Here is a 27,964-nt window from a genome sequence, read left to right as displayed (position 1 = left end):
CGTGGCGAGAAGAGCCAAGACCGTTGGGAAAACACTAACATTGACCTGCGTCCGTGAAACCGACTCATGCCGCCGCGACTTCGGTACATGAGCTCACGCGACCGACCGTCTCACGCATGCATGGACAGAAGTCGCAAGCGCAAGCCGCACATGGGCATTCGCCTCGATGCTCTGCCTCCCTCGTATATTACTATCTTGTCACCGGATAATTCGAATGAGGACGTTGCATAGCCCGACGATCGCACGCGCCCAGGACCTTCTCGCCATGTCCTTGGACCTCGCCTACAAGGAGCTGCCGCCCGAGCTGCTGCGCGGCACTGACGTCGACCTCTCAGTACGCCTCTCATGTGTAGAAGCTAAACGCTCTATGTGCAAGCAGATGTGGACGCTTATCGCATTCGACTCGTGCATGGCGCGGCTCGCGGCACTGCAATCGCCGCTGTCCAACCAGTTGCCCGAGAGTCCGTCCTCGAGTACGTCGTAGGCTGCTTGGGTAGCTCGAGATGGTATTGCAGCTCACATAGATATCGATAGAAACACCTCAGCGGCGCGATATGAAACTCAATTTGCGAAATGGCGAGCATGTACGCATGGTTGAGATCAACACCGGCATAGACAAGACGCGCTAGATTACAGATGCGGGTGTGCTCTGCGTCTTGCGGACCATGGGTCCTCTCCTGCAGTCGCTGGTGCTGAGTCGCTGTCCCCAAGTTGCCCTTTGCCGTCCATTTCATTTTGGTGACCACAAATGGTAGCTCACGGATGGTCTCGTGCGCGCCGTCGCGGGCGCGTGCACGTACTTGCGACGCTTGGATCTGAGCCACATGATGACGTTGGAAGGCGCGGGTGTCGCGGCCATCGGCGACGGCTGCGCCTATCTCGAAGGTGCCACAAGAACAAAGCCCCGACATCACATGTGTTGCGTAGACCTTAGCTTGAGCGGGTGCCGACAGCTCCCCGAGTATGCACTCATCAAAGTGACGCACGGTTGTCGACGGCTGCGAGCGTTGGATGTCGCGCACTGCGTTCATGTACGCAGCGGGCCGGTTCGTGCCCAACGCCAAGCTTTTCTGGTAGGCCACCGACGCGCTTTTGACCGCGCTCTCTCAGCACTGTCCCCGCTTGCACTGTCTCAATCTCAACGGCTGTAAAGAGGTTCTTTGGAGGCTGCACGGACCGGGTTCAATTACTGGCGTGATAGGTATCGGACCAGGGCTTGCACGCCGTCGCGAACGCCTGCTTGGACCTTACCCGATTGGAGCTGCAACGCTCCGAGTTTTTGTACAAGATCACCGACATGTGTCTTCTCTCGCTCTCCGAGCACTGCAAAGTCCTCCAAGTACGTCGTTCGCCCTGGAATATGTAGTTTTGCATCGTCCTTGAGAGTCATTTGTCGTCGTCTAGTATCTCGATGTGTCGGGCTGCGACCACATTACGGATGCAGGCTTGAGCTGGCTCGGACTGGGCTGCGCAGCGCTCACGCATGTCGACATATCGGGCTGCAGCAAGCTCACCGACTACGCACTACGCGCGCTCGCCGAAGGGTGCTTGCAACTGACGACACTCGACATTTCGCTCTGCGTGCGCATGACGGATGTTGGCTTGCACCTTATCTCGCTCGGGTGCCACGAGCTCAGCACCCTTCGCATGAAGGGCCTCGTCTTGGCGTCTGCTGGGACCGCGCAGGCCGAGCCGCATGGTCTGGCGGCGCTCGGGCTTCGGTGCACGCAGCTGCAGCACATCGACTTGACCAAGTGCCCACGTGTTGACGATGTACGATATCGCTTGATCTGCGTCGACACGCAACCACTAAGTGTGCGACCGTAGACCGCGCTTCGAAAGCTCCGCTGCCACCACCTCTTGACGCTCACCCTCACGCAGTGCACCAAGATTTCGAGCGACGGCGTGAGTGTGCTGGCCGCGCACTGCGTCAAACTGACGGTAATGGTGTTGAACGAGTGTGCGCTCGTGGACGACCACGCGCTCGCAAGCATCGGTCGGCACTTACGCCAGCTCGAGACCCTCAAGCTGCGCAACTGCGACCGCATTTCGAGTGGCGGACTCCAGCGGGTTTGCCACGGCTGCCACCTCCTCACGTCGCTCGACCTCACCGGTAGAAGGCGGTGACACACTTGCATGCTGACGCAGCGACACGTAGGCTGTGGTTTGGTGGATGACATGGGGCTCTTGGCGATCTGCGACGGCCTTCTCAAGCTGCAGTACCTCTGGCTCGTCGGTCTCGGGCGCATCACGATGGTGGGCATTTCCTGGCTCGCCGACCGCTGTACCCACCTCATGCATCTCGATGTTTCGGTACGTTGCGTCGCTACAGCCATCGTACTAGTTCCTATCATCTAGCACTCGGCGATTTCCTTCATGGCGCTCAAGCCGCTTCGGGCGGCGTGGAAGTATGGTGCCTTGCGGGAGATGGGTGGTCGTCGAGGACTCTTTCCGCAGCACCGCGCCAACGACATGCTATTCATTGACGAGTACGGGCACTGCTGGAAGGCCGCCATCAAGATCCAAGTACCGACCTTGATGCAGTGGTCGCAAAGCTCATCTCCGCACTGCGCGTAGTGTCTCTACCGCTGCAAGGTGGCGCGCCGCGCGGCCGCTGCGCAGCGAGACGATGCGCTCATGCGCTGGGCCGCACGACGAATACAAAGCGTCTTTCGTGGGCGGCAAGCGCGGCGGTATGTGTGGGTGCGCCGCATGCAGCTTCGCAAGCAGACGCAGGCCGCGACGCTCATCCAGGTACCGTGGCGTCTGCCTTTCATTCGCACGATCTTCACCCGTGTACTAGAGTACCTACCGCGCCAAGCGAGCCCGCGAAGAAGCGACGCGACGAAGGCACCGCGCCGAGGAAGCGTACAAGCTACGCATGGTCGTTCGAATCCAAACGAGTTGGCGGAGCTATGTCGCGCGGCGGGAGCTGGCGACCTTGCGCCAACTGGCGCACGCACGGGCCGTCGCACGGGACACCGCCGCACGCGTTCTGCAGCACGCGCTGCGATGCTTTACGTGGCGCCAGCGCTGCCGTGCCCACCACGAGGTCGGCGAGCATCCTGCCTTCTCTGTCTGCTCATGCGCTGCAGGTTGTGCTAGCGCACCGTCGCAAGCAAGATGCCGCAGCGCGCAAGCTGCAAACCATCTACCGCGGGCGCGCGGCGCGGCACGTCGCGCGGCGATTGCGACAAGACATGGCCGCGTGCATGGCCGAGCGAGACCGTGCAGCCACGCTGCTCCAGCGCGCACTGCGGCGGCGGCGCGAGCGCCGACTCTTCTTTCAGCGCGTGCATCGCCGGGTGGCCGAGGCCGCCGCAGCGACGCGAGTCCAGCGACGCTTTCGCGCGCGCCGTGCGATGCTGCAGCACCAAACGCTGCAGCTGCTGCTGCACAAGAAGGCACTCGCCCTCGCAGCACGCAAAGTGCAAAGTGCCTGGCGACGCAAACAAGGTGTCGCGTGCCGACACGTGAGTGACATCTGGTGATCACCGCACCTCGTAGGTCGCATGGGCATGCAGATGCTCAAGTTTCTCAAAGATGCCGCGTTTGAGGCGCGGTCTGCCGCCACGACAAAGCTCCAAACCATCTACCGTGGTCGTCGCGCGCGACTGCACGCCGCACAGATGCAAAGAGACGCCATGCTCGTAGAGCTGCTGGACGCGAGAGATCATTTCTGACGATATCATTGCATGTAGCGCCTCCTCGCCGAAGCAAAGATGCAGCATCAATGTGCCACGCGCATTCAAGCAGGCTGGCGGGGTAAGAAAGGGCGCGACCGGTCCAAGGCCGCGGTCCTGGCACGCAAGAAGCGCTGGAAGGAAGTACCCAACCCCGAGAACGGCACCAAGACCTACTACGTACGACATTGTCTATCTTGCACTATACCAAAGAAAAACGTGAACTAGCACCAAGACACGGGCGAGATCCGGCACCGTATGCCCCAAGACATGCTCGACCTCTTGCCGCGCCCCAAGTGCAACGACTGCGGTACATCGCCACGCAAATGAGCCGCAGTCGTATCGCTTATTGTAGATATCGCGGACGCGGCCAACGAGTGCCAAGACTGCCAAGAGTTCTTTTGCAAAGCGGTGCCGTGTGCGGCCGTCTCGAACGACTCGGCTCATATTCGTGTAGTGCTGGGAGGCCATCCATGCGGGCGGGCGGCGCCGGCGACACGCCTTCCGCACCCTCTACGACTACTACGACAAGCGCATCGACTATGGCGACGGCGAGTTCCCATCGCTGTGGCCGTCCGAGATGGAGCAAGACGAGCTCGATGGCTGGTTCCTTCGCGTCGGCGAGTACCGGACGCCAAATGTGGTCCTTGGCGACTGGGAAAAGTACATTGACCACGAGACAAAGCGCGAGTGGTACTTCAACGTGTCGACCAAAGTGAGCTCGTACGTGCCGCCGGACGCGTTCACAGCATCGGCCGACGACATTGCAATGGCGTGGGTGCGCAAGGTCGACGTGACCAACAACGTCACATACTATCTCAACCAAAAGACGGGCCAGCGCACATTTGACCGGCCGTCGGCGTTTGCCGAGCCGACTGCGGACGACGTCTCGATCTACGCGCCAGTGCAGCTCGGCGAGTGGACGCAGTACTGGGACGAGGCCAACCAGGTGTACTACTACTTCAACAGCGTGACGCTCGAGTCGACGTACACGCCGCCGACGCTCGCATAAGAAATCGAATGTGTCGACTAACGCTTGAAGATGAGGTTGTTGAAGCTTCTTTGGACGTTGGCGCTGGCCGCGGGGAGTTGGGGGTGGGCTAAGTATTGGCGGCAGTACGCCAAGCTCGCGAGCTTCTTGCTGTCTTGGCGCAAGAACGCCGGCACGTCGAGAAGCGCGAGGCGAAGGGTCTGGAGATGCGCGACACACGTAGCAAACGCCGCTGGGTCAGGGAACCGACAGAGAAAATGGCGGGCGCCCTGCGAGATGCGCAGGACCCGCGTCCCCATGACGACCTTGTCGGGCTTGGGGAAGGACCGTGTGAAGGACCCATTGCCCTTGAAGACGATCATGCCATCGTCGTCGACGACGAGGTCGTAGAGACGCTGCGAGTGCTTGAGCACCCCGTCGACCTGCACGACGAGCTGGGCACGGAAGCGCATGCTGCAAGGCCGATGCGGAAAAGATATTGAAATGAGAATCCGGTTAATCCACCGGATATCCTTTGCAAAAACTGCCACGTCAAAGGGCGACACGAGGTGGCATCATGCTGCGCCACGTGCCATGTCGACGCTACCTGTACACGCTGCATCCGCCAGCGCTCGCGACGTCAGCTTACGTACCTCTGCATGGCCCTCGTGTCGTCTACCTCGAGCGCACCGAGGGCGGCGTCCCGTTCGAGCCATCGCAGCCACCGCGCATCGAGCCACCCTGTCAAGTCACGTACCTGAGCCCGCGCATGCTCGCCCTCACGTTTGCCGATGCCAGCGAGCTCAACACGAGTCTTTTTATCGACGGTCAGGTCGTGCCGCTTCCGAGGCAGCTTGTCGACGTCGACGTCGATGGCGAACACACGCCGCCCCTCGAATTTATGAACCAGGCGCTCATGGCCGGACGCAACACCATTGGCGTCTTCGAGCTTGCCTCCACGTCTCTGCGTCTGGCCGAGCTGCAGGCTGCTATCGAACCGCGCCTGAAGCGTACGCGCGCTACGTTTGCAACCTTGTTTCGACTGTACGACCCGAAAACCAAGCGATTTCATGCGCTACGGGATAGCACGCCGGTCGGCCCACACTTTTTGGCGCTCACGTCCGACGAAGCAACGACAACATTGGTCGACCGCATCGCGGCGGTGCCCATGGATGCGTACCGGCCATGGGAGCTATGGCTCGTGCGCGGGTCGCGGGATGGTATCGTCTTCCGCGTCCCGCATGGCATCATCGACGGCATGGGCTGCATCCAGTTTCTCCAACGCGTTCTCGCGGACGCTCCATGTCCATCGACCATCCGGCCACAACGAACAAGCACCAGGCACTTCACGGACGTCGTCGACGCACTCGGGCGCCTCTGGGACGATGTAAGTCGCCCCGCCGTGCCCTATCTGGGCTTCCAAGGACGGCGCGACGGGTTTGGCTCGCTCGCCCGCTTTTACGCAGCGCTGACGCCAGCCACTGAGGCGCCCCAGACGTGCTTGTGCCGCATTCCTTTGACGTCGTTCCAGACGATCGCTCGGCGCCACAGCGTCACGGTGAGTCAAGTGCTTGTGGCAGCACTCGGCGATGCGCTCCGCACATTGCTCTTGACCAACTTTGACGCGGCGCTGGTCGAATCGCTGCAGCTGCAGGTGCGCTTACCAGTCGACGCGCGGCACGGCGACGTCGACCGGATGCAAGCGGATCTTGTGGCGATCTGCTTGCCGCTGCATGTCGAGATGGTCGAAGCCAACGACCGCCTGCGTGCGGTGGCCCGGGCGGGGCAGTCGATCCAGAAGGACATCGCAGTACGTCGGTGGTGTCGGGACGCGGGCCTTGCGCTCGTGCCACGCTGGCTTCTTGGACACGTCCCAGTGCCGCCGCGCGGGTCCTGGTCGAGTCCCATGTACGCGAGCAGCGTCGTCGGCCCCGCTGCGCGTCTACGCATTGCGGGTCGACCGCTCGATGCCTTTTACTTTATGTCGTCCGACCTCGACTACCGCAACGCCCACATGCTCGAGGTCGTCAGTGTGTCGTACGACGGGCAGATGCAACTCTCTCTGCGCACGCTTCTTGGCCGCAGTTTGGACCTCGAGCACTTTCAAGACGCGCTTGTCGCCGCGATAGATCGACTGGCGTCGATGAAGCATGACCAATAGACGTAGCTTGTATCAACTTGATACATGAATGGATGGATGCTTTTGGTGGGCAGATCGCAATGCATGTGCCCGAAATCAAGGCAAAAGCCGCTTCGAACTCCAGCAGGCTTGGCCGAACGACACACACGACGAATTGCTGCCTACGACGTCTTCACCGGGCAACAATAGACAAGAGTGCATAACCTCACAGCGACATGCCACTTGCTCATGGAGCTTTCGAGGTCTTGAGGTCGTCAATAGAAGCCGCGTCGCTCCTGCCTTCCTACTTGGCCGTGAGGCATATATCCAAAGTGCTCTCATTTGAATACAAGGGAGACTGTAAAGGGGCAATGTATAACGATACCGCACAGAGCCAAGCCGTTGACTTGGAGGTGCCAGGACCTTACATGTCTTTGAAGGCGTCGTTGCGCTCAATTGTCGCGCCCACTGGAAGCTTTTGGTGCGTTTCATCTCACAAGCAAAATACACATCTGAAAGGGCAGCCCAGCAATCACAAGTGGGCGATCGTATCGATCGCTCTCCGTTCTGTCTACAACGACTGTTTCATCTTAGTTCGTTGCTGCAAGAATACGCTGCCACGTCATAGCGCAGTCAAAATAACCACCTCGCCGTATATATAGACGAATGTCGGGCTCGGACGAGCCCTTCTCGCCGGGGCGTCCGTGGTGGCGCCAAGAGCGGCGCCACGTACCGTCGCCAGCGTCGCGCACGAATGTGCTCGTCGAACGCCGGCATGTGCTCCCGGTCGTCCACCCGGTGGTCGACCACTTTGCCAATATCCCGACCAAAATTCGGCCGCCGCCGCCCGAGCCGCGGCCCGAAGGCGTCAAGCGGGTAGCCATGCCGCTCGTGACCGAGAGTGAGCGGCCTCGCGGTATTCGCATCAACGCCAATACGTACGTGCCTCAGAGCCCGGTGCAGCGGCACAAGATGAACTCGCCGCACAAGATTCGACTCGAACAGCAAGCGCGCGACTACGAAACGCGGCTCGAGTCGTGGATGGGTTCCAAGCAGCACCGCGAGTACATTGACGAGCGCAACCAGCTGCCGCAGCACACAAATCTTGGCGACAAGAGCTACCACCGCGTCGATTCGTCCCCGGGATTTTTCAACCTCAAGTTGCATCCCAAGTTCCAAACCCAAAACAGCGACCACAACAACAACAACAATCCATCGTCGTCACGCGGCGAGAGCAGTCGGAGAAAGCTCAGCGAATCGCCCATGAGCTACGAGATGAAGAAGAAGGTCCAGATGCGGCTCCTTGAGAAAGAGAGCGTCGGTCTCCTCAGTACTTCGAAAGGCGCAACGATGAGCTGGGAAGAGACCACGGGCCTCCGGACGTGGACGAGTCGCACCGATACACGCGTCGAAGTCGACAATAAATAATCATACACGACATTGCATTTTGGATCTTCAAGGGGTGCGAACCATGGCCGAGCCCGCGACGCCGCAGAGCATCTACGAGTTTACCATCGGGTCAGGCCGAGGCAACCCTGTAGTTTTTCTTGACATTGCGATCGGGAACGACCCGCTGCGACGCCTCCGCTTCGAGGTAGCCCTTCACCAATACAACGATCATCCGAGAGGAGTGTCTAGCTGTTTTACCAGCAGTTGCCGCTGACAACCACCAACTTTCGTCAGCTCTGCACCGGTGTCGTCGGCGATTCCCAACCAACGTTGCACCTGGTCGTATGGCATAGGCGAGAAGGGCTCGGCTTCCCGCACCAAGTGGCTGTGGTGCGCGCTGCCCTTTTCTCGGCGCGCTAAAAGCATCGAGTTATAGGTACAAGGGTTGCTCCATCCACCGCGTTGTGCCAGGCTTCATGATGCAAGGCGGTGACATCACCCACGGTATCCTACCCTCCAATCATCCCTTGACGCATCATGCAGGCAACGGCATTGGTGGCACGGCTGCGTCCGGACGCAACTTTGACGACGAAGTAGGACTCGCTCTGTGGTCATTGGTGAAGGAATCGACTAGGGATTCATGTTTAAAGTACGCGGTCGACGTGGCTGACACTCGGGCTCAGCTGGCATAGCACGTGCCCGGTGCGCTCTCGATGGCCCACCAAGCCAACTGCAACAAGTCGCAGTTTTTTGTGTGCTTCAACCACGTACGACGATAACATTCGTTTGTGCGTGATCGGCCAACGTTTGGTCGGTTAGTTGAGCTGGCTCGATGGTCGCCACGTCGTCTTCGGGCAGCTCATTGCGGAAGACATGGTGTTCCTCAAGGACTTTGACGAAGTCGGGACCTCCTCCGGACTGCCGCTCAAGCCAATTCTCATTCAAAATGCCGGGCAGCTCTGCGGGAAGGACCTCGCCAACGCCCCAGATGTCGACGAGTCACATGACGACGAGTAAACGAAGGACTAGATTCGTATATAGTTGGACGACGCAAAGGCAGAAACGTTCTTAGAACTCGCGCGACCCGTAGCTCGACGACGACGACTTGGAAGTGGGTGCCATGCGACCCGCATTGCCCGACGACGAGACGTTGCGGCGCACCTTGAGGAGCTGCTCGATCCACTCGTCCTTGACATACGTCGACTTGGCGTGCAAGTGCAGCGTGTAATGCGAGTGGTCGGGGAACGCGATCGAGAAGGCTTCCGGGACCTCCTTGTCCTCTTCAATGACCGCGCGCGAGACGTCGATCGGCGGGTCGTCCGAGCGTGCGCGCTCAAAGTCGTCTTTCGTGTTGTAGTAGCGCAGGGCCGGACCGTTGAGCACAAAGTAGCGCTGCTGCCACTTGACGCGCTGCCCGGGGGCTGCGTTCGGCATCGGGCGCCCTTGCTTGATGAGGTACCCGGCGTAGTGCTGCGGGCTCTTGTTGGTCGCGACTTCGTTGGCGCGAAAGTTGCTCGCTTGCGCCGTGTCGGCAAGCCGACGCAGCGTCGCGTTGTGGTTGAGCACGTGCTCGAGCTCGTGCGTCTTGTACTCGAGCGTCGCCCGGAGCGCGTCGACTTCGCCCTTGGACTTGCGCTCGGCTTCCTTTAAGCTCGACTCGGACTTGAGGATATCTTGCTGCGCGAGCTCCTTCATGGCCGTGGCTTGGCCCTGCGCACTCGCCACTTGGAGGCTGATCGCACTCAGGTCGTTCTAACACGACAAAATACGATCTATCCAAGATAATGATCCAGTGCGCGCACCTGGAGCGCGCTCAGGGCCGACGCGTGCGCCTTGTTGGTGTCTTCTGTCCACTCGATCACTTGGTCGAACACGTTTTGGCTCATAAACGCGCAGTAGGCCGCGTCGGCCGATGGGCCAATGGCCATGCGGCAGTAGTCCTTGTACACACCGTCGAGCTCCGAGAGGTAGTGCGACGTGCGCTGAAAGTACTGCAGCGCGTCAAACTCGGGCTGCTTGAACGGGTTGAAGCGGTGGGCCGTCAGAAACTGCAGGAGGTTCTTGCAGTAAATCATCGACGCGGCCGCGTTCTTTTGCTTGTACACGTCAAGGATGCTATTGGTCGCCGCGCGGAAGGCCAACTTGAACGACTGCATGTCGGCTTGGTCGCCAATGTCGGCGGCCCGGAGCGCCTTTTCCGCATGGCTCAAACACAGCGTGTGGATCGCGTCCACGTCGGCGGTCGGCGCCGGGAGCGAGATCAACTCCTTCACGATCGGTGCTGGCGGCGGCACCACGTCTTCTTCGGTCGTTGCCGAGACGTAGAGGTCGCTTGGCGGCTCGGGCGGCGGCTGCACAAACCGCTTGAGGTTGCCAAACTCGTCAAACTGTGCCGTGCCCGCGCCGACGTTGACGATTTGCGTGTCGGACGCCGCTTCGATCGCGTCGTTGGCTTCGTGCTCGAGGATGTCGATGAAGTTTTCCTTGCCTTCGACATAGTCGGCGACGCGCGTGTTCATTTGCTTCTTGTACTGCTCGACCGCGTCGTCGACCGCGTCTTCGCACTGCGCCTGCACGACGCGCGACCACGCACTCGAAATCACCGGCGCCTACACGAGCATCAATATTGTCGGATAAATATGTGACTAGAATCCATACCTTGCCGCTGTTGAGCGCCTCAATGTACGACTTGGCGAGATTCGTAAACATAGCGCCGTTGAGCGCCTTCCCAAAGAGGCTTTTGGGCGACGCCTTCTCGAACAGCCGCTTCTTCATCGCCTCAAACTTGGTCCGGAACTCTTCGCGGAGCTCGCCGTACGGGACGTTGGGCAAGTTGCGGAGCTGCGCTTCGTCCTCCACGGGGCGCACGAGCGTCACGCAATCACGCTACCAATCATGTCTGAGATGACGAGGACAGTTTGCACTTGTATATCTACGTCGCGGAAAAAGTCGGAGAGGAGAAGACGGATCTGGTCCCGCGCCGCCACGTCGGCCGAAAAGCCGCCCTAGCAGCCAGAACGTAGTCGGGTGGCAGTGCTGCTGCTGCTGCTCGTACCTGCGGCTTGAGCGCGTTCTCGAGGTACTGCTTGGACGTGATCTCCTTGCCGTTGTCTTGGAGCTGGAGCGTAAAGTCGCGCACGACCCAGAGAAACGACGGGAAGAACTCGTGGAGCGCGCCCGGGTTGGTCTGCGACGTCGCCGACGTCTGGATGTGCTTGGAGAGGTTCACGACGAGCGAGAGGTCTTCGACTGCGTTGCCGTCGATGACGCCGCGGCTGTTGTAGACAAAGTACGAGCCCAAGAGCAGCGCGAGCGCAAAGAGGCGCGTGTCGTGCGTCTGCTCGCGGTCCACCGACCCGATGCCCTCGGTATCGAGAAAGATGACGGACGTGCCGTCCTCCATGACGAACGGCTCGCCCCACATCCAAATGCCTTTGGTGCACGCGTTGATGGTGCCGCCAACGGCAAAGCCATGGCCGGCGGTCGCGACCGCGTCCGGGCTCTGCGCGTTCACGAGCAGATTGAGGAGGAACGACTTGCCCGTGCGGTAGAGACCAGCCACGGCCACGATGGCGATCTTGCCCTTGATCTTGTCGAGCTTGGCGACGGCGGCCTCGTCGAGGTGGAACGAGCCGTCGGCCTCGACGCGCACGAGCGGAACAGGGGCGAGGGGCTCGGCCATGCTGCTTCTTCTGATCGTCGTCTTGTGGCAGTCACAAGAAATTAGTGTTGCTGCTCGGTTGTAGGTTGTCGGTTTGTACCTTTTTTTTATGCGGATGCCAAAACAAGATTCGAAATGACAAAAAAGGAGATGGCCGGGTTGTGCAGGAAGGGCCATGTACTGCTGCATGTACTGCATGTAGCTGGGCTAGAGACAAGGGTCAATAGTGACCCATGGCTAGAGACTAGGTGCGCAATGCAACGAGACGGTCGATGATCCTTGTATGAAGCGCGATCAACAGGATGCCCCGACCAGCGATGGTGCAAGTGCTGTGGCCACTTGTCGTCTATGAGCGAAAAATAGAAGGAAAAATCGAATCCGCAAGAGGCTGCATGTAGCGCACTCCGGAGCACCGCGGCCGTGAGATCTGGGATGGCAACCACCAAGGGAATAAAATGCAAGGTATATAAAGCGTTTAGAAAGGACGATGGCGCTTAGGATTTGTACTCGCTGTGGTCGGTTGGCTTGGACGACGGCGATCGCGGGCCGTCGTGGCCGTGCTTCATGCGTTCTTTGAAGACTTCAACCGTGTTGCGCTGGCGCACGCGGCTGTACGCCCCGAGCCACGACATGCCGCCGTCATGCGGCCGCGTCTTGACGGACGTGCTGAGGTCGATGAACGCGTCGAGCGCCAAGCGAATGCTGTCACTGTGCTTCTCGGCGACCCGGCGCGATGACTTGAGCGCTTCCGTGTGGTGATCAAGGTCTTTCTGAACGACTTTGGCTTCGTCGTACGTGTGACGGCGCCGGGGCACTTGGGAATCGGGCTCGATCGTGTACGTTCGCCCCGCGTCGGCGGTCGTCGTCGGGTCGCAAACATCGCCGTTTTGCTTTTGAATGTAGAGTGAAATGACATCACCGCTGTCCTTGGTGGCTTGAAGCCGCGTCAAAATGTACTTGATCGTAGCCTCGCGCTTGGCGGCTGCGCTCTAAGCAGGATGTTAGCTCTGGCATGGGGCATGGAGTACCATGTCCTCATTCGGTTGCTGCTTGCTTTCCGCTGCCGTACTGGAGCTCGCAATGCATTTGTGCAAAAGCGCCAAGTCGAGGACGAGCGGCTTGATTTTCTACACGATTTGTGTCCGAATGAGGAGGAGATAGGTCGAGTCGGGTGGTCGTACATCGCGCGAGTGATCCTTTTGAGCCAAGACGGTGATGGTGCGGACGTTGATGGCTTCGTACATGTGCAGCTCAAGCGTCTCGTTGATGCGCCAAAACAGCTTATTGCCATCGTAAATAAGGCGCTGGCGGCACGGCGAGCTCGGGCGGATATCGCGCTAGACGCACGTGTCACAACACTCCGACGTAGTCAGGTAGTAGGTGCTACCCTGCCGTTGAGCTCGAGCTGGAACGCGAGCTCCGACTCCTGCATCGCCGCCTTATGCAGCGGCGAGTGGTTGACGTGGTCTTCGAGCTTCTTGGCCGAGCGCATGCTGATCTTGCACACCTCGCTGGTGACACGCAGTGTTAGCCCCTGGAGCATTCCCAGTCGCATGCATCGACGTACCAGGTGTACATGGGCTGGGCCTCGGGGCTCTACGTCCATCATTATTAGGCAGCCACCTGCATGCAGGTGTCTACCTCGCACTGGGTGAAGATCGTGTTCATGTCGTCGGCGTCGTGGCACGAGAATGACACACGACGCGAAACACCTTGGGCGCTAAAAATAGAACGTCATCTGATTGGCTTGCTATCCGGACGCTTTCCGGACAGCGCCGCCTGGCTAACCAATATTGCGGGATGCCCGACGCCCTCCACGTGCTCGTGGTCGCCGACATCCGCAATGCGATCGGTCGCGTCAATGATCTGTGTGATTACGTCATCCGCCACCGCCCCGTGGACGTCGTGCTTGTCTGCGGCAGCTTTGTCGCGCCGGCCGGGCTCCAATCGCCCGAGGAGCTCGCGGCCGCGGAAGGCGACATGACGGCGCTCATCTCACGCCTCGAGATGATCGTTTGCCGCGTGGTCTATGTGCCTGGCCCATATGACCCGAGCTCGACCAAGCGCCCGACGACCAAGCCCTTCCTGCCCAAGCTCACGCCCTATTCGATCAACTGCGACGGTGCGTCGACCGTGCTCTTGCCCGAAACCGATGGCGACCGCACGTTGAGCCAAGGCAGCCCGCTCCCAGAGCTTGTCGTTGAGGGCTGGTCATCGGTCATCGATGGTCATGTGGCCATGGAGCTCCGGACAAAGTACGCGATCGACGAGAGCCAATGCAGCGTGTACCGCAAGCTGGCGCGGCTGCCGTGGTGTTGCCGCATCGGGCTGAGCGACCATAGCTTCGGCAGCGTCGATTGGATAGAGAAAGGCCAAGTGTTGTTGCGTCCTGGTAAGTGGTTGGTACCGCCTCCACTATGTACAACGAGACATGTCTAGGCTGGTTCTCGTCGGGGTCGTTCGCCTTTGTCGAGTTTGGCCCTCGAACACTCGGCGCCGACACGGAAGACGAAGATGAGGACGAAGAGCCTGCATGGGACGTCAAGGCGTGTGAGGTGTTACATCTCAACGACGAGTTTCAAGGCTAATACTAGACTGTCGGATTGCAATGTGCGGGTGCCATGCTGTTTGGCGAAAAGGGATGTGCACGAGCTTGGACGGAGGTGACGCGCCTAGCAGCTGCGTGAGCGTCAAAATACGGGGCACTCTTGCATACCCAAGCGGTCCCTGTCATGCTGGGCCTGTTCGAGATGTCGTCGCAGGGTGGTGTGTGGTGCTTCGTCCGCCACGGGGCTGGGGGTTGCAATTCGAATATCGCTGCTTTGGCCGAGAGGCACACTTGTTGCTGCACGTGGAGGCTCCTCGGAATGGTGGCGAGATGCCCCACGCGCTTCGATTGCCAGCAAGTTCTGCCGCGTATCATAGGTCTACGCAATCCTCTTGCATGCCTCCTTGCCTGGTGCAATGTACCTTTTCCTGGAGGATCGCAAGCAGTTTTTGCTTGGGGTGTAGCACGGGCGCCGGGGGTGGCGCCCGACGCGGCCCTTCCATCTCAGATCTCATATGCGTTCGATGCCATTGGCTTTATATTTTGGCCAATGGCATTGCGCGAAGCTAGTGGACCAATCGGAGGGCATTTTGACATTGCACTTTCTGGTTGTGATGGCGGCACCGTGGCAAAGCCAGCTGACGACAACCGAGACGTCGCCAACGCCCGACGTCGTCAACGAGTACCACGTCAAGGACCTCTTGGGCCGCGGAGCATTCGCCAAGGTCAAGCTCTGCGAGCGTGTGGTCGATGGCGCGCCGCCGCGCCCCTTTGCGCTCAAGATTCTATCCAAGCCCGCGCTGGCCAAGATGAAAGAGTACATCCGCGATGGCACGAGCATGCGCGCCGTCACGGCGCTGGAGAAGGTTGAAATTGAGGTTGCCATCATGTCGAACTTGTACCACCGCAACGTGGTGCTGCTCTTCGAAGTCATCAACGATCCACGGAGCGACAAGATCTACCTCGTGCTCGAGCACATGGCGAAAGGACCGTGCATGGTATGGCAAGCCGCCTCCAAGCTCTTTGAGAGCCCGGTCACGAGGGATGTGCTGGACGAAGACCTAGCTCGGAGTCACGTGCTGGACCTGCTCCACGGTGTCACCTATCTGCATGGCCAGGGCGTCTGCCATCGCGACATCAAACCCGACAACCTCCTCCTCAACGACGAAGGCCGATGTCACTTGTCGGACTTTGGCTGCGCGCAGAAATACGTCCAAGGGACGCTTGTCACGGACACGGCAGGAACGTTCGAGTTTTGGGCGCCAGAGTGCTGCAACGGCGCGCCGTACGATCCGTTCAAAGCCGACCTGTGGGCGATCGGCGTCACGTTCTACATCTTTCTCTTTGGGAAGCTGCCGTTCCAAGCTGAGAGTCCAAAGGAGCTCTTTGAGCGCATCGTCGAGCAGCCGCTGGAGGTGCCAACGACCGAGGTCTCGCCCGACGCGATCGACCTCCTGCAGAGCCTCTTGGAGAAGGACCCGAGCCAGCGCATGGCGCTCGATATGATGGAGTATCATCCATGGCTTCTCGCGCTTCCGCCCGAGCCATTAACATTTTAATAGCAACAAGAGCTTCTGTAGTACGGCTCAATACATTAGAACCCCGACGACGACGAAGGATGGATGTCAACAGCAACGCCATCCATTCGACAGTGGCAATGGCTTGTCTTGTTACTTTATGGCATGGCCTGGGAAGGTCATGCAGCGCAATGCCTCCCACCTGCCAAAGCTACGAGTCTTAACGGACCTTGCGTTTTTGTTGATGTTTGATTCGAAGCGGGGGCTACGAAGGGCTGGATCTATCTCTCCGTACTACGTGCCAACTTCCACGCATTCGTCAGGTGCAGCGCTTCGAATGCTCAGTCAGTCAGATATACTTGAGCTTTGATGTAAATACAGGAACACGCAACGACCAGAGCTGATTACGTGGCGCCGTCGTACATGGCTGCCATGTCTTCTTCGAGCCGATCAAACACGATTTCCATGTGCACGACGTCGAGGCCATCCCCGCTGAACGGGTCTTCAAGCGCTTCTTGGGCGTTGAGAATGCCAATCATCATGAGGCTTGTAAGGATGGCAAACGCGAGCGCGAACGCAAAGTTTGTACGGTTCGTGGCCCCGTCGCCCGACGCCACGTTGACATAGTACGGACCGTAGAAGAACGGCAGAACGTGCACGAGCACCTTTGTGAACGACCGCGTCGCTTGGGGCGTCCGGTACATTTTGATGTTGATCAAGCTCAGCACGCGCGAGTGGATCATCCAGAGGTACTGGTACAGACGCGAGGCCTCGCCTTCCGAGAGCCCGTGGCCTTTCAGATCGCGCACTTGGCCGTGGAGCTGCTCCAAGCCGACGGCGAGGCGTGACCGCAGTGTCTGCTGCTGCGCCTGTTGCGCCTGGGACTCGCGGACGCCCGCGGACGTGAACCGGTGACGACCGCGCGTGACGTTGGGCAAACTCACGAGCTCGCAGAGGTCGTACATGATGCCGCGAATGAGTAGCCGCGTGCGAGTGAGGAGCGCCGTTGGGACGCACGCTTGCTTGGCCGGTACAATCCACTGACGATGGGCCACATACACGTTGAGCATGAGAGCCTTGGCTAGACCAATCGTGAGTCTCATCCAAGTCAAGAGACATACTTTCAGCCACGAGCAAGAGCGCATTCTCGCGGCGGTTGTACGCCTGCTGCGTCTGCATGATGATGGGCGAAACGATAGCAAATGTCACGAGCGTCCACGAGAGGTTGTAGTTGAAGACAGCGTCTGTGTGCGTATCGACATAATAGTACACGGACGTGGCCAGCACCGTGTTGAAGAAGACCACGAGCGTCTCGAACGTCAACAGGTAATAGCCAAAGACAGCAAACGCAGCGTACAAGTCCAAGCTGCCAATGCGAACATTGCTTTGTGCACGCATCGCGAGCGATAATCGCCCATGGGAGCGTGCGATGGTGCTATGATCGTCGTCATCGTCGTCGTTGTCGGTGCTCTTCTCGTGCAGAAGCGCGTCGATCGAGACCCAGCCGCTGCCCGACGTCGGTGCTGACGTGCGGCCCATGGAGGCTTGCCGCGTGAGCTCGATAAAGCTGCGGCGCGCATCGCGCTTGCTCAGCGGTCGTCGTGACGCCTTGGACGTGAGCAGCTCGCGGTAGTCGCCAGCTGGATGCTTGTCCTCGGCCGATGCTTCCATGGCGCTAAATTTGGCGTTGCTACAGGGTTCTAAATTATCGAATATGGGAGACTTATCTTAATTTTAATGTGATTATAGGATCCATACAAAAATACAATGTTTTTATTCTAAAGCAAACGATCGAATCTGAGAGGTAAACCCATTGCAAGCTCAAGATCTGTGCCATGGCCGAGCCGAGCGCAACGACGCTGCTCCTCGCCGCCCATCGCGGGGTCCCTGGCCTCGTAGCCTACATCGATGACCATGCAGGCTACGCCCATGCAGTGCTTGCGCTCGTGCTTGAGGCGAGCTTACAAGCGCAAATCCCACTGCGCCGGAAGCGGGATATGTGGAGCGCGCTTTTGTTGCAGCAGCCCACGCTTTGCTTCATCGAACCAGCGACGCGCACATCAACACTAGCGGCGCTACGATCTCTGGGCGCGGACGCCTATGTGATTTCATTGGCGCACATGGCGCTCTGTCCTGAAGACGTGCCGCCAGACGACAGCGTGCCACTGGCGCCCGAGGTTGAGGTCGACGGGCTTGTTGTCGCGCCTCTCTTTCAGAGCAAGGCTGTCCATGCCACCGACGACACACTCAAAGTAGACATTGATGATGAAGAGGAGAATGACCGGGCAGCGTCCAAGCGGCCCCGTCTCGAGGCCAATCGACCTGAATGCATCGAGATCGATCTCGACGACGACGAGGTGAATCCGCTCGACCTGCTCGGTGTCAAAATGCTGGCGCAAGAACACGCGTCTGTCGACGTCCCGGTGCAGCAAGCGACAGAGAGTGCTCTCGACGCACTGCCAGCTACCATCGAGCTCGCGCCAGAGGTACGCCATCCATTCAGCCTAAGAACGATGCATCATGGCGTCGTATGTAGCATCAAGCCAAGGTCGCGCTACTTCTCAAGGCGATTGGGCGCTTGACGGGGCACGTCGCCGACGAAGTCGCTTCCGTATGCGACGACATTTTGTGTCTCTGCCTCGACATCACATTGGGCCCCGAGCCCATCATCGCCAAGCTCGAGGTTCTCAGCGACAAGCTGCAGCTCAACACGCTGCCAGACGAAGCCCTCGTCGTATTTTGCTCGTGCGTTCCTACTGTGTATACCTTCCTAGGTATATACATTATCCGCTTGCGTAGGAAGCTTCTCGATGCGCAGTGGAGCTTGCGTGCGTCCATGCACCTCGTGTCCATCAGTCTCTTTCGCAACGTGATGGCGTCACCAAATGCAATCTCGCGTGGCCTTGTCCAAGTGCTCTCGCGCCTCGCCACCGACCACGCGAGCGTCGTCATCGAGCAGCTTCTCGTGCCCATCATGACGTCAGTCGACTTGTCGGAAAAGGCGCCCCAGTGCGAAGTCGTGACGCGGCTGCTCCGCGATGGGCTCCATGCATCTCACATTGATGCGCTCGTACAGCAAGTCGTCGCCGACCGACAAGCATCCCCGTTCATGACGTCCGAACGCATGCTGCTCGTGCTGCAGACGCTCTTCAATCTCAAAGCATTGCTTTCGCAGGTAGAAAATGGCGGTGCGTTCACACTCAAACGGTGGGTAGGCGACGATCGACAGCGTTGTCGATGCCATGCTCGCCGCTGTTTCGCGCCACGCAAAGTCGGTCAAGTTTGCCACTGTCCTCTTCACCGTCGTCTCCAAATACCCAACACTGTGCGCCCCGCACCGTGAGACACTCTTTGAAATCGGGTCGGGCTGTCACTCGTCCATGGCCAAAACCGCACTGCGCGCGATTGAAAAGCTCCCTTGAAACTGTCTTGATACTGTCTTGATATTTACTTGCCAATGCAAAAATCGCGGAACAGGACGTCAAGAATGTCCTCGACGTCGATGCGCCCAAGGATGCGGCCAATCGAGTGGATGGCGCGGCGGAGGTCTTCGGCCGCGAGTTCCGACTACATGTAGTGTTAGTCAGTTAGTCTATAATCTGCGAAACGAGAGGCAGCGTACCTCGTATGGGTGACTCAAAAACGCCTCGAGATGCGTCACGCAGTCTTGAAGGTGCGTGCGGTGGCGCTCGCGCGTGATCAAAAGGCCTTGTACATCATCGTTGACGCCGGCAAACCTACATTGCATGGATAGGACATATCCATTTGCGATAGTTTCATACATGGACTGAACGCGCTGCTGGAGTGTCTTGAGAAAGGCGTCAATGCCTGCACCGTCGGCACACGAAATAGGGCAAATGGCCGCTGCTTGCACCTAGTGTCAACGTTAGTATTGGACGCGTGTCGACCGTCATGACGCCACCTGGAGCGTCGGCAGCGTCCGCGTCGCCAGGTCGAGCTTGTTGAGAACGACAATCGTGTTGGCGTCAATGAGCTTTAGCAGCTGCGGATCCACCGACGACTAGACGCATATCAGGCATTTTGCGTATGCAGTCATATGTATACGTGAATGTCGATGACGAGGATCTTGATGTGAGCGTCTTCGCGGCACTTGTGCGCGCGTGAGACGCCTTCTTGTTCGATGACTAGCGCCAGAAACATTGCCGCCAGGACCATCATATCCAGACACGTACCATCATTCGTCTCGCGAATCCCAGCCGTGTCGTTGAGCGTGACCGGGTACCCCCCGAGATTGAGGGGGACCGTCACAATGTCCCGCGTCGTGCCTATATTGCATTTTGCATTTGTTGTCGGTATGGATCATATCGACCTGCAATCGGCGACACGATGGCTGCGTCGCGCTGCGCCAAAACGTTGAGAAGACTCGACTTGCCCGCGTTGGGCGACCCGAGAATCGCGACTTGAACGCCGTTGCGGAGAATCTCGCCACGCCGACCGTCGGCGAGGTGGCGGCGAATGGACGCATCCAGCGCGCGCACCCTACGTGCGCCTCGTGGGATGACGTTATTATGAGAAAGTGTGGGCGCACTTGTCGACGACAGCGTCGTACGCTGCGTCCGTCACGTCGTCTTCGTCGTCGCCAAAGTCAATGTTGGCCTCGGCGTGGGCCATGCAGCGCACCAGCGTTGAGCGCCAGTCCTCAAAAACTGTGCCGACGGTGCCCGAGATCTGTCCATGGCATGATTGAGAGGTAGAAAGCATGGTCGTCGTACTTGGTGCAGAGCTTGCTTGCGCTGTGCTTCGGTCTCCGAGTTGAGAAGATCCGCGAGGCCTTCGACTTGCATGAGGTCCATCTTGTGGTTCTCAAACGCGCGCTCGGTGAACTCGCCGGCTTCGGCCGGTCGACAGGTCTACGCAGGTGCTTCATGCCCCGTCCCATGCCTGCGTCGAGTACCGGGATCGTCGAGAGCGCTTGGAGTACGCCGGTCACGACCGGTCGACTGCCGTGCAAATGCAGCTCCACAACGTCTTCGCCTGTAAAGCTACGCCGCGTGGTGCTTAAGACTAATATCGAAATGGATCATGTACCTCTTGGGTTGTGGGAACCGGAGGGCCATCGCCGAGTCGAGGAGCTCCTTGGTTTGCGGGTGGTAGATCTTACGCACCGCCGCCCTAGGCGTCTTGGTGAGATGGCCGCAGGAAGATTGGTGGCCAACAGGCGCGGCGCGGGCAACGCCGGTGTCGTCGTCATCTGCGCCAAGCACGCGTCGGCCATCGGGCCCGAGATGCGCACAATGGCTACGCCGGCGCGGCCTTCTGCGGACGAGAGCGCGTAGATGGTGTCCTGCGAGAAGAAGCGCGCAGCCAGCGCACGTGGCGGGCCAGCGCGGCGACCGATCCAGCGGTGCATCATCATATCCTGCAATGGCCATTTGATTGGCTCACCACCAATACACCTAAATAGTGTACCTCATGGCCAAATCATATCTGGCTTCGCTATGGGCAGGGTCATCGTATGCGCCATCGTATTTATCGTAATATAAAGGCGCTGGAGATTTGGCCGCCGAGGAGCACGCGACGCCAGTCGCGATTGTGCGTATTGTCGGTGAACGCTTCGAATAAACACTAAATCCGTACCAAATAATACGTGTGAATTCGATGGACTTCCTAATGGAAAAGAGGGCCCACCCTACGCAATCAAGTGCGACGTACTTGATGCGACTTATACAAAGAACCAATGCATAAAAACGTACTTTATCGAAACAATACACGAGGCGGTGCATTTTGGATTTGGGATGCTCGCCCGAGTAGCGTCGTCCTTGCACCTCGTCCGATCGATCCAAGCGCGCAGCATGAGCCATACGACGTCGCCGCCCAAGGCTGCAATCTGCGTCATTGCGAACGAAGTGCTTAGCGGCAAGGTCATCTGCAGCCACGACGATGGCGGTATCCGCATCTCATGGTGGTTTTAGACGCTGGACACGAACAGCAACTACCTCGCCAAGTTTCTCTTTCGCCGTGGCATTGACCTCGCGCGTATTAGCGTCATTCCTGACGATGCCGAGGCAAGGCTTTGCTTGCGCTTCGAGCGTGCACGTGTGCTGAAGATGGAAGTAGGTGATTGCCGAGACGGTGCAGTCGTTCGCCAAGCTCGTGGGGCCGACGGGCTACGTTTTCACGTCAGGTACCTCGCTTGACGCGAAAAAAGCTGCTACATTTTACGTGTATGTAGGTGGTATTGGCCCTACGCACGATGACATTACGTACGAAAGCATCGTACGTACTTTGCCATGATCCAGCTCCATACGCATGACAATGCATTAGGCCGCCGCGTTTCAGGTGCCGATGGAAGTACATGGCCCAACGCGCGACGACCTCCAGCGCTTTCTCGAAGCCAAGGGCCAAGAGCTCAACGAAGATCGCCTGCGCATGGTCACGTTCCCAAAAGGTCTCTCGACTTCATACTTGCTCTCGTTGCTCATGAGCGATCGGTGGTGTGTATTAGGAGCCACTGTGCTCAAGACTTCGACGTGGGTACGTAAACAAGCGCGTTTGATTTTGTGTTTACGGGAGGAATCTATATCTTAGGTGCCGATCGTGGCTGTCGAAAACGTGTACATCCTCCCGGGCATTCCGCGTCTTTTGCATCAAATGATCGAGTCCAACGAAGATTACTTCAAGGGCGTCCCGATCTTGCAAGCCAAGGTGCGCAGTCTACACCGTGACAATGCGAGTTTGACGTTGTGATACAGGCGCGAACGCACCTTTTTGAAGGGGCTATTGCCGCGGGCCTCAAGAAGATCCAGAACGAGCACCCGTCCGTCATGATTGGCAGCTATGTCAACACCAAAGGTGAAATACGACTGCACTTTCACGTAACCAAGTTGCCTGCTGTAGAGGACCATATCGACGTCGAGAAGCGCGCGTTCCAGGTCCAAGTGACGCTGTACAGCCGCAGCCAAGCCTCGATTGACACGGTGCTGCCGCTCATCGTCAAGAGTATTGATGGCTGGGTCGCGCCCACCGACGCATAGTGTCAAGCGCCATGTCATACAGGAGGCATTCGACTTCTAATGGCTCGAAGAGAAGCAAATTCGTCTTATGTTGACCCAAAATGAGAAACAATCGGTCTAAAGGTGGCTCTAAGAAATCAGTCTTATAGGTCAAAGAAATAAGTCTTATGGGTCCAAGATCCGACTGAAAAGGCCGTATTTGTAACGCACGATGCAAGCACTGCTCCACGCGTCGACGACCGTCGTCGACGAGGACGACGAGGTCGACGACCCGCTGGTGGCCCATCTGTACGCGACGTTTGACGACCTCCCACTCGTGCCAACGCTCGACGCCTTTGCCGGCACCGAGGACCGGTCGCTACTGGCTGTCGGCAGCGGCGCTTTGCGAACCCACTGCCGCGATGTGTGCTTGGACTTGTATGCCGCCGCCATCATCCTCTCGCTGCACTTGCTCTCGCTGGAAACCGTACGCTTCGCTCACCGCATGTGTTGGCTCATGTAGGAAGGTGGGGTAGGCGCTTGTTGTCGGCCTCTCGATCGTCTCGACGAGTGCCTACTTCCACGCGCACGTCGCTACGGACGGCCCGTCGTTCGCCGCGAATCTCTCGTGGACCATCGTCTCGTTCGCGGTCGTCTCGCCCATGGTGCGCCGTGACGCTATAGCGAATATTCCAGTTTAGGGTTTAGGGTTTCTAGATTATGCAAATCCGACAAGCGTTCACCCGCCGCGAGCTCGCGCTGGACCTCCTCGCCGAAGGTATAATATCGCACGCGAAACGATTACAAACATGCCGTCAATTTGATGCCTAGTCAAAGCGCTGAGCTGCAACGTGCTCTTGGCCCACGCCATGTGGGACTGGGGCAAGAACGAGCGGATGAAGCTGCCGTTGCACCATGCTCTCGTCACCAAGCAGCTCTTGCGGACGGTGCTCGCCGACCTTCAGCGCATCTTGACGCTGCCGACTTTTACGCGCGGTCGCCATCAATTTACCAGCGTTGGGAAGGACCAAGCGTCATCGTTCTTGGATCACTTTCACAGCCTCGCGCGCCGGGTGACGTACTCGATCCAACTCCTCCAAGGTCAAGTCGAGGTCATGAAGGCTGTGGGACTGCCCGCGAACGAGGCCTCGCGTATCAACCAATACCACTGGCTGCTCCAAGCCCGTCTCGAGAAGCTCTGCAACCTCAAGGTACCGTTTCGACGAGACACGACAGGCTGTACAATGCTATACTAGTTGTACCGGACGCCGCAAGCGACGCGGTCGTTCACGCGGCTCGTCATCTTGCTGCTTCCCCTCTTTTACGGACCCTACTACGTGTACGTGGCGACAGCGGGGCCTACCAGCTACGGCTTTGCACTCACGCTGAGCGTCGTGACGAGCCTCCTCATGATTGGCATCTTCAACGTGGAGCGAGCGCTCGAAGATCCCTTCACAGACGAAGGCCTCGATGGCGTCAAGGCCCAGCGCGTCTTTGCCCGCATTCGTGACTCGCTCGATGTTCTCTTGCCCTCAAATGGGACCAAACACAATCGCCACTAATGAATGCCACGTCACGACAAAAATACTGTAGCACTACAGTAGTACAGCTGTAGCTCAACAATGTTGAACGAGGTCCACGTATTTGCTGCGAGCTCGTTTTGCATCCGAGGTACTTGATGAAAACTGCAATGAAAAATTGCGCTCGGATGCAGTCGCCATGCGTGTCATTGCGTCATCGGACGTGGTCATGTTGATGCAGACTGGTGTTGATGTATGGTACTTCATTGCGAGGGGTGAAGCATGCGACAATCGCCGACTCTGGTCTGGGATTGTTGTTTGCTAGACGAGCCAGCGGGAGAGAGCCAGGTGTTTGCATCGTACAGTCTCACGAGTCGTGCATCGACGGTAGCCATACGCTCGTGTAGCTGACGTCCTCTCCGGGCTACGAATACCGTTCGTCATGTGGAGTTGACGTCCGCGTCGATCGCTCCTTGAGTACCTTTGGGATGTTTTAATGCGAGCATCGGCATCGAGCCAACGGATAATTTTTGCGCCGGCGTGTGTCACCGATACAGCGTTTTCATTGGGCAGGTTCGATCGAACAGACCGCTGATTGGCTGGTTTCCAGCAATTTTTTCGCGCTCATTCCAACGCTGGAAGATCGCGCCATCCATGTCAGTTTGCATTTAACGTTACCTCCGTTCAACACACACCGCGATGTTTGGTACCAAGATCCTTCAGGCCCTCGAAGTGCAGGAAGCGCGCCGTCTCGAGCAAAGGCCCCGCAAGTACGTGCGCGCCCCGACACCATCTCCGTTTCCGTCGACTGGTCTCCGCACCCCACTGGCGCCACCGACAACAACCAAAGCGCCGTTGCCGTTGGCGCCCTTGACGCACCGCCGACTTGCGCCGCGAAGCGGCCACCACCAAAGCACTAGCAACAAATTCCGCTCCGTTGTGGAGTCGTACGACGAAGACAACATGTCGTAGCGTTCAAGTCGATGGTAGTCGTTCTCGCTCGATAGATACACTGTAGATATGACGTTTATTAGCGTTCGTCCACGCAGCTCCTTGTCGCTCAATCAATCATTATTACGTTTCCTGCAGTGCCGAGATCCAACGTTGTCCAGAGATAATCAGGCAAACCACGTTCGCTGCCAATACAAGAACCGACCGCAGACGAATAGTAAGTCGAATAGTATGCTGCATCAACAATGGAGTCGTCGCGGATTTGATCGCGCATCAGTTCCTGGACCTTCTCGCGCCATTATTCAGATGGCATCTCACGCATTTCCAATGTTTTGTTATTGTAAAACCAACAGGCAGACGCATGCTCACGACCCATATCCGCCGCCTTGTGTGTGCCAGTTCTGTTTAGCTATTTCAAAATATTCAACTCGCAAGAGACCGCTCGAAGCATGTTACTACGTGTCCGTCAATCGTCGCGACCGGGCGCCAAGCCTTCGACCACGCTTGCACATCGCATTCAAGAAGCCGCGCTCATTATTCTATCCCTCAAATTCACGCTGCCGATTCACGGGACTCTCGAAGTCGCTTGGCTGTTGAAAGGACACGTGGCAGTCCATGGATGCTCGTAGGAATGGGACGCTCTCTATCGCACGTGCCCATCTATCGCCGACTGTTTTTCGGCTTGTCGCGCGAAAAATTTTGGCGCGATGCAATTTCAAAAAAATGGGGTTGGAATAGACGGTACCACCGTGCGATCGGACGGTGCAAATCGCTTTTCACTTTTCCTTTTGCTACAAAATGCTCACGCGCTCTTCGTTCGGCCGGATTCTTGCCTCGCGCCAAGCCACGGCGCCGGCGCACCCGATCAACTGGTCGCGCGTCACAAAGGCTCGGCCAAACGCCGTCTTTGGCGCGCTCTCGAGCGCCAATGTGCCGAGTTTGCACCTCTTTAGCGTCCTCTCCAAGGTGCACTGGACGCACCGCCCAACAAAGCCGACGCGCCCGGCGCAATTCCGGTACCTCACGATCGTGGGCGGGCACTGCGTGCCGTTCCGACATTATGAAACCGAGTGGAGCAAGAACCAGCGCCGCGCCCTCGGCAAGAAGCTCTACGTCATTGAAGAAGAGACCGCCCAAGACGACGACTAGAGATCTTCGCGCTTTTATATTTATTTACAACGACTCGATTGAAATGTAATATATTCATTCTCATCACGGTCGAGTTGTGCAAAAAGTCTCGGGTGGGAGAAACCCAACGACACGGAGGTCTCGTACACCGTCTTGGCGCTGGACGTGCAGTCGAATGCGCGTCTCGGGCAGCTTCGCGGCAGTATGCAGAGTGAGCACGGGGTACGCGGATCGTGTTGTTCTGCGCCGCATCAAACACCTTTCTAATGCTCAAAATAGAGAAAAATGCGTGATGCAGGATGCATCGGTCTGGTTGTCGTTGGCACGAAAAGGCCAAAACGTCGTACAAAATCAAGTGTTTTAAACATAAGACAATATATCCCTCTTCGACCGAGGGATATAGGCGATAAATAACACAGGATCGTCGCTGCTCTGGGTTAGGCGTCATCGGAAGCGTCATCGTCGTCGTCCGTCTCGCTGCCTTGCGGGTCTTCGGGGATCACAAAGAGAGCTTTGCGAAAGGCCCGTCGCTGGACTTTGCTCAACCGCGTTTCCACCGGGTGCAACGGCACCCAGTGGCCGCCCACAAGGGTCACGTACTGCGGCTGGCACGTCTGCGCCGGCGTTGGGCGGCGCGTCCACTGCATCTTGGAGAGCACGCTGTAGCGATGCAAGCTTGTGACGTTGCTCGATACGGCATCATACACGGCGCTCGACCGTCGCTTGGCCGCGCGGGACCAATTGAAGCGGGGTGGCGACGTCAGTATCTTGGTCGGTCGGCGCAGTATGAAACGAGCGACGATTTTAAACATGTTTGCAAAATACAAAGTGGCAGGCGAGAACGCGAAGGAGAAGTAGGATCGATGATACCTCGGGTCATTACGCACACTCGCGACGGCATTTCAGCCGCCCAGCACCACCCACGAAAGGAGAGCACTGGGATCAATATGATCGGTTGCTTCTGGTTCCACTCAGATTCGAGCCATTTGATTTTCGAACAATGTTGACAAATTCGGTATACGCACATGCAACTAGGGCAGCAGCTTCAGCTCAGCCCAGTACTGCATCAATCTGGACAGCCCAGTATTGTACTAGTACTTGCTGGTTGATTTTGCACCGCTCGTAGCAGCTACCGTGCAAAATACGCGCACTCACCACCATATTGACAAGACATTGACGCGATCACAAACATTTCGAGTATTCGTCTGTGAGCAACACGTAGTCATCCCAGAGGTAGACGCACGTTGTCCTTGGTATACGAGGTCTTCTTGGCCGATATGTCAGCCCAAGGGCGATTTAGCGTACTGCTTGCATGAAACGATTGACGCAAGGAGCTGACGCAAGATAGCGCAATGCTCGACCGTTACAACTCATCTTCACGGTTTGAACTCGTCATTACGATCAGAACTTTGGTCGCGTCCACTCTAGTCATTCCTAACCCAGTCTGTAGCGCGACGTCGTGTGGCTTTCGTTGCCATTTCCAGATCGGGGCAAGAGGTTACTGCTTCTGTCTTCACGCATCATC

General features: G+C 58.0%; 17 protein-coding genes across 17 annotated transcripts; 11 read left to right on the top strand and 6 right to left on the bottom strand.

The window, feature by feature from the left end:
• Positions 1-49: 49 nt before the first annotated feature.
• SDRG_04225 (hypothetical protein) lies at positions 50-4,695 on the top strand (the record flags this gene model as incomplete). The annotated part of the gene is made up of 23 exons (XM_008609888.1): positions 50-83; positions 129-182; positions 232-334; positions 380-473; positions 535-584; positions 630-710; positions 756-885; positions 928-1,031; positions 1,078-1,155; positions 1,202-1,339; positions 1,405-1,794; positions 1,843-1,968; positions 2,014-2,113; positions 2,159-2,322; positions 2,359-2,526; positions 2,578-2,754; positions 2,804-3,052; positions 3,096-3,456; positions 3,508-3,650; positions 3,702-3,863; positions 3,912-3,993; positions 4,039-4,094; positions 4,141-4,695. The coding sequence occupies exons 1-23, from the start codon at positions 67-69 to the stop codon at positions 4,693-4,695; spliced, it is 3,582 nt and encodes a 1,193-aa protein (XP_008608110.1). The 5' UTR covers positions 50-66.
• On the bottom strand, positions 4,615-5,148 carry SDRG_04224 (hypothetical protein). The gene has a single exon (XM_008609887.1). It carries the CDS (start codon positions 5,124-5,126, stop codon positions 4,713-4,715), a length of 414 nt encoding a protein of 137 aa, XP_008608109.1. The 5' UTR covers positions 5,127-5,148; the 3' UTR covers positions 4,615-4,712.
• A 69-nt stretch (positions 5,149-5,217) lies between these two features.
• Positions 5,218-6,849, top strand: SDRG_04223 (hypothetical protein). Its single transcript, XM_008609886.1, has one exon. The coding sequence runs from the start codon at positions 5,231-5,233 to the stop codon at positions 6,812-6,814; it is 1,584 nt and encodes a 527-aa protein (XP_008608108.1). The 5' UTR covers positions 5,218-5,230; the 3' UTR covers positions 6,815-6,849.
• Positions 6,850-7,438: 589 nt separating this feature from the next.
• Positions 7,439-8,200, top strand: SDRG_04222 (hypothetical protein; the record flags this gene model as incomplete). The annotated part of the gene is made up of 1 exon (XM_008609885.1): positions 7,439-8,200. The coding sequence occupies one exon, from the start codon at positions 7,439-7,441 to the stop codon at positions 8,198-8,200; it is 762 nt and encodes a 253-aa protein (XP_008608107.1).
• Positions 8,201-8,243: 43 nt separating this feature from the next.
• SDRG_04221 (hypothetical protein) lies at positions 8,244-9,178 on the top strand (the record flags this gene model as incomplete). The annotated part of the gene is made up of 7 exons (XM_008609884.1): positions 8,244-8,366; positions 8,411-8,465; positions 8,515-8,551; positions 8,598-8,665; positions 8,705-8,754; positions 8,854-8,928; positions 8,981-9,178. The coding sequence occupies 7 exons, from the start codon at positions 8,244-8,246 to the stop codon at positions 9,176-9,178; spliced, it is 606 nt and encodes a 201-aa protein (XP_008608106.1).
• Positions 9,166-11,914, bottom strand: SDRG_04220 (hypothetical protein). Its single transcript, XM_008609883.1, has 5 exons — positions 11,217-11,914; positions 11,098-11,166; positions 10,820-11,047; positions 9,964-10,770; positions 9,166-9,913 (listed from the first exon to the last, which is right to left on the bottom strand). Exons 1-5 carry the CDS (start codon positions 11,841-11,843, stop codon positions 9,230-9,232), a joined length of 2,415 nt encoding a protein of 804 aa, XP_008608105.1. The 5' UTR covers positions 11,844-11,914; the 3' UTR covers positions 9,166-9,229.
• Positions 11,915-12,269: 355 nt separating this feature from the next.
• On the bottom strand, positions 12,270-13,528 carry SDRG_04219 (hypothetical protein). Its single transcript, XM_008609882.1, has 6 exons — positions 13,464-13,528; positions 13,390-13,418; positions 13,210-13,333; positions 13,004-13,159; positions 12,851-12,949; positions 12,270-12,811 (listed from the first exon to the last, which is right to left on the bottom strand). The coding sequence occupies exons 1-6, from the start codon at positions 13,488-13,490 to the stop codon at positions 12,317-12,319; spliced, it is 930 nt and encodes a 309-aa protein (XP_008608104.1). The 5' UTR covers positions 13,491-13,528; the 3' UTR covers positions 12,270-12,316.
• Positions 13,529-13,584: 56 nt separating this feature from the next.
• On the top strand, positions 13,585-14,443 carry SDRG_04218 (hypothetical protein). Its single transcript, XM_008609881.1, has 2 exons — positions 13,585-14,214; positions 14,262-14,443. The coding sequence occupies exons 1-2, from the start codon at positions 13,623-13,625 to the stop codon at positions 14,408-14,410; spliced, it is 741 nt and encodes a 246-aa protein (XP_008608103.1). The 5' UTR covers positions 13,585-13,622; the 3' UTR covers positions 14,411-14,443.
• Positions 14,444-14,972: 529 nt separating this feature from the next.
• SDRG_04217 (CAMKK protein kinase) lies at positions 14,973-15,976 on the top strand. The gene has a single exon (XM_008609880.1). It carries the CDS (start codon positions 14,985-14,987, stop codon positions 15,927-15,929), a length of 945 nt encoding a protein of 314 aa, XP_008608102.1. The 5' UTR covers positions 14,973-14,984; the 3' UTR covers positions 15,930-15,976.
• A 256-nt stretch (positions 15,977-16,232) lies between these two features.
• On the bottom strand, positions 16,233-17,577 carry SDRG_04216 (hypothetical protein). The gene is made up of 2 exons (XM_008609879.1): positions 17,009-17,577; positions 16,233-16,968 (listed from the first exon to the last, which is right to left on the bottom strand). The coding sequence occupies exons 1-2, from the start codon at positions 17,556-17,558 to the stop codon at positions 16,292-16,294; spliced, it is 1,227 nt and encodes a 408-aa protein (XP_008608101.1). The 5' UTR covers positions 17,559-17,577; the 3' UTR covers positions 16,233-16,291.
• Positions 17,578-17,722: 145 nt separating this feature from the next.
• On the top strand, positions 17,723-19,309 carry SDRG_04215 (hypothetical protein; the record flags this gene model as incomplete). The annotated part of the gene is made up of 4 exons (XM_008609878.1): positions 17,723-18,373; positions 18,424-18,632; positions 18,687-19,062; positions 19,103-19,309. 4 exons carry the CDS (start codon positions 17,723-17,725, stop codon positions 19,307-19,309), a joined length of 1,443 nt encoding a protein of 480 aa, XP_008608100.1.
• Positions 19,265-21,263, bottom strand: SDRG_04214 (tRNA modification GTPase TrmE; the record flags this gene model as incomplete). Its single annotated transcript, XM_008609877.1, has 12 exons — positions 19,265-19,454; positions 19,510-19,624; positions 19,670-19,761; positions 19,810-19,908; positions 19,953-20,032; positions 20,081-20,173; positions 20,218-20,387; positions 20,437-20,576; positions 20,621-20,758; positions 20,803-20,890; positions 20,937-21,020; positions 21,065-21,263. Coding segments are annotated over 12 exons (1,418 nt in total), but the record flags the coding sequence as incomplete, so codon positions are not given.
• A 378-nt stretch (positions 21,264-21,641) lies between these two features.
• Positions 21,642-23,025, top strand: SDRG_04213 (hypothetical protein; the record flags this gene model as incomplete). The annotated part of the gene is made up of 9 exons (XM_008609876.1): positions 21,642-21,769; positions 21,821-21,913; positions 21,966-22,032; positions 22,081-22,124; positions 22,173-22,296; positions 22,354-22,382; positions 22,437-22,553; positions 22,601-22,700; positions 22,746-23,025. Coding segments are annotated over 9 exons (839 nt in total), but the record flags the coding sequence as incomplete, so codon positions are not given.
• A 21-nt stretch (positions 23,026-23,046) lies between these two features.
• Positions 23,047-24,493, top strand: SDRG_04212 (hypothetical protein). The gene is made up of 5 exons (XM_008609875.1): positions 23,047-23,327; positions 23,377-23,505; positions 23,558-23,618; positions 23,672-24,051; positions 24,097-24,493. The coding sequence occupies exons 1-5, from the start codon at positions 23,073-23,075 to the stop codon at positions 24,400-24,402; spliced, it is 1,131 nt and encodes a 376-aa protein (XP_008608097.1). The 5' UTR covers positions 23,047-23,072; the 3' UTR covers positions 24,403-24,493.
• A 566-nt stretch (positions 24,494-25,059) lies between these two features.
• SDRG_04211 (hypothetical protein) lies at positions 25,060-25,332 on the top strand (the record flags this gene model as incomplete). Its single annotated transcript, XM_008609874.1, has 1 exon — positions 25,060-25,332. The coding sequence occupies one exon, from the start codon at positions 25,060-25,062 to the stop codon at positions 25,330-25,332; it is 273 nt and encodes a 90-aa protein (XP_008608096.1).
• Positions 25,333-26,104: 772 nt separating this feature from the next.
• On the top strand, positions 26,105-26,524 carry SDRG_04210 (hypothetical protein). The gene has a single exon (XM_008609873.1). It carries the CDS (start codon positions 26,110-26,112, stop codon positions 26,458-26,460), a length of 351 nt encoding a protein of 116 aa, XP_008608095.1. The 5' UTR covers positions 26,105-26,109; the 3' UTR covers positions 26,461-26,524.
• Positions 26,525-26,876: 352 nt separating this feature from the next.
• SDRG_04209 (hypothetical protein) lies at positions 26,877-27,251 on the bottom strand (the record flags this gene model as incomplete). The annotated part of the gene is made up of 1 exon (XM_008609872.1): positions 26,877-27,251. The coding sequence occupies one exon, from the start codon at positions 27,249-27,251 to the stop codon at positions 26,877-26,879; it is 375 nt and encodes a 124-aa protein (XP_008608094.1).
• Between the last annotated feature and the right edge of the window lie 713 nt (positions 27,252-27,964).

Source organism: Saprolegnia diclina, assembly GCF_000281045.1.
Source record: "Saprolegnia diclina VS20 unplaced genomic scaffold supercont1.10, whole genome shotgun sequence".
Classification (NCBI taxonomy): Eukaryota; Oomycota; class Saprolegniomycetes; order Saprolegniales; family Saprolegniaceae; genus Saprolegnia; species Saprolegnia diclina.
This window is presented reverse-complemented; position numbering and strand designations above follow the sequence as displayed.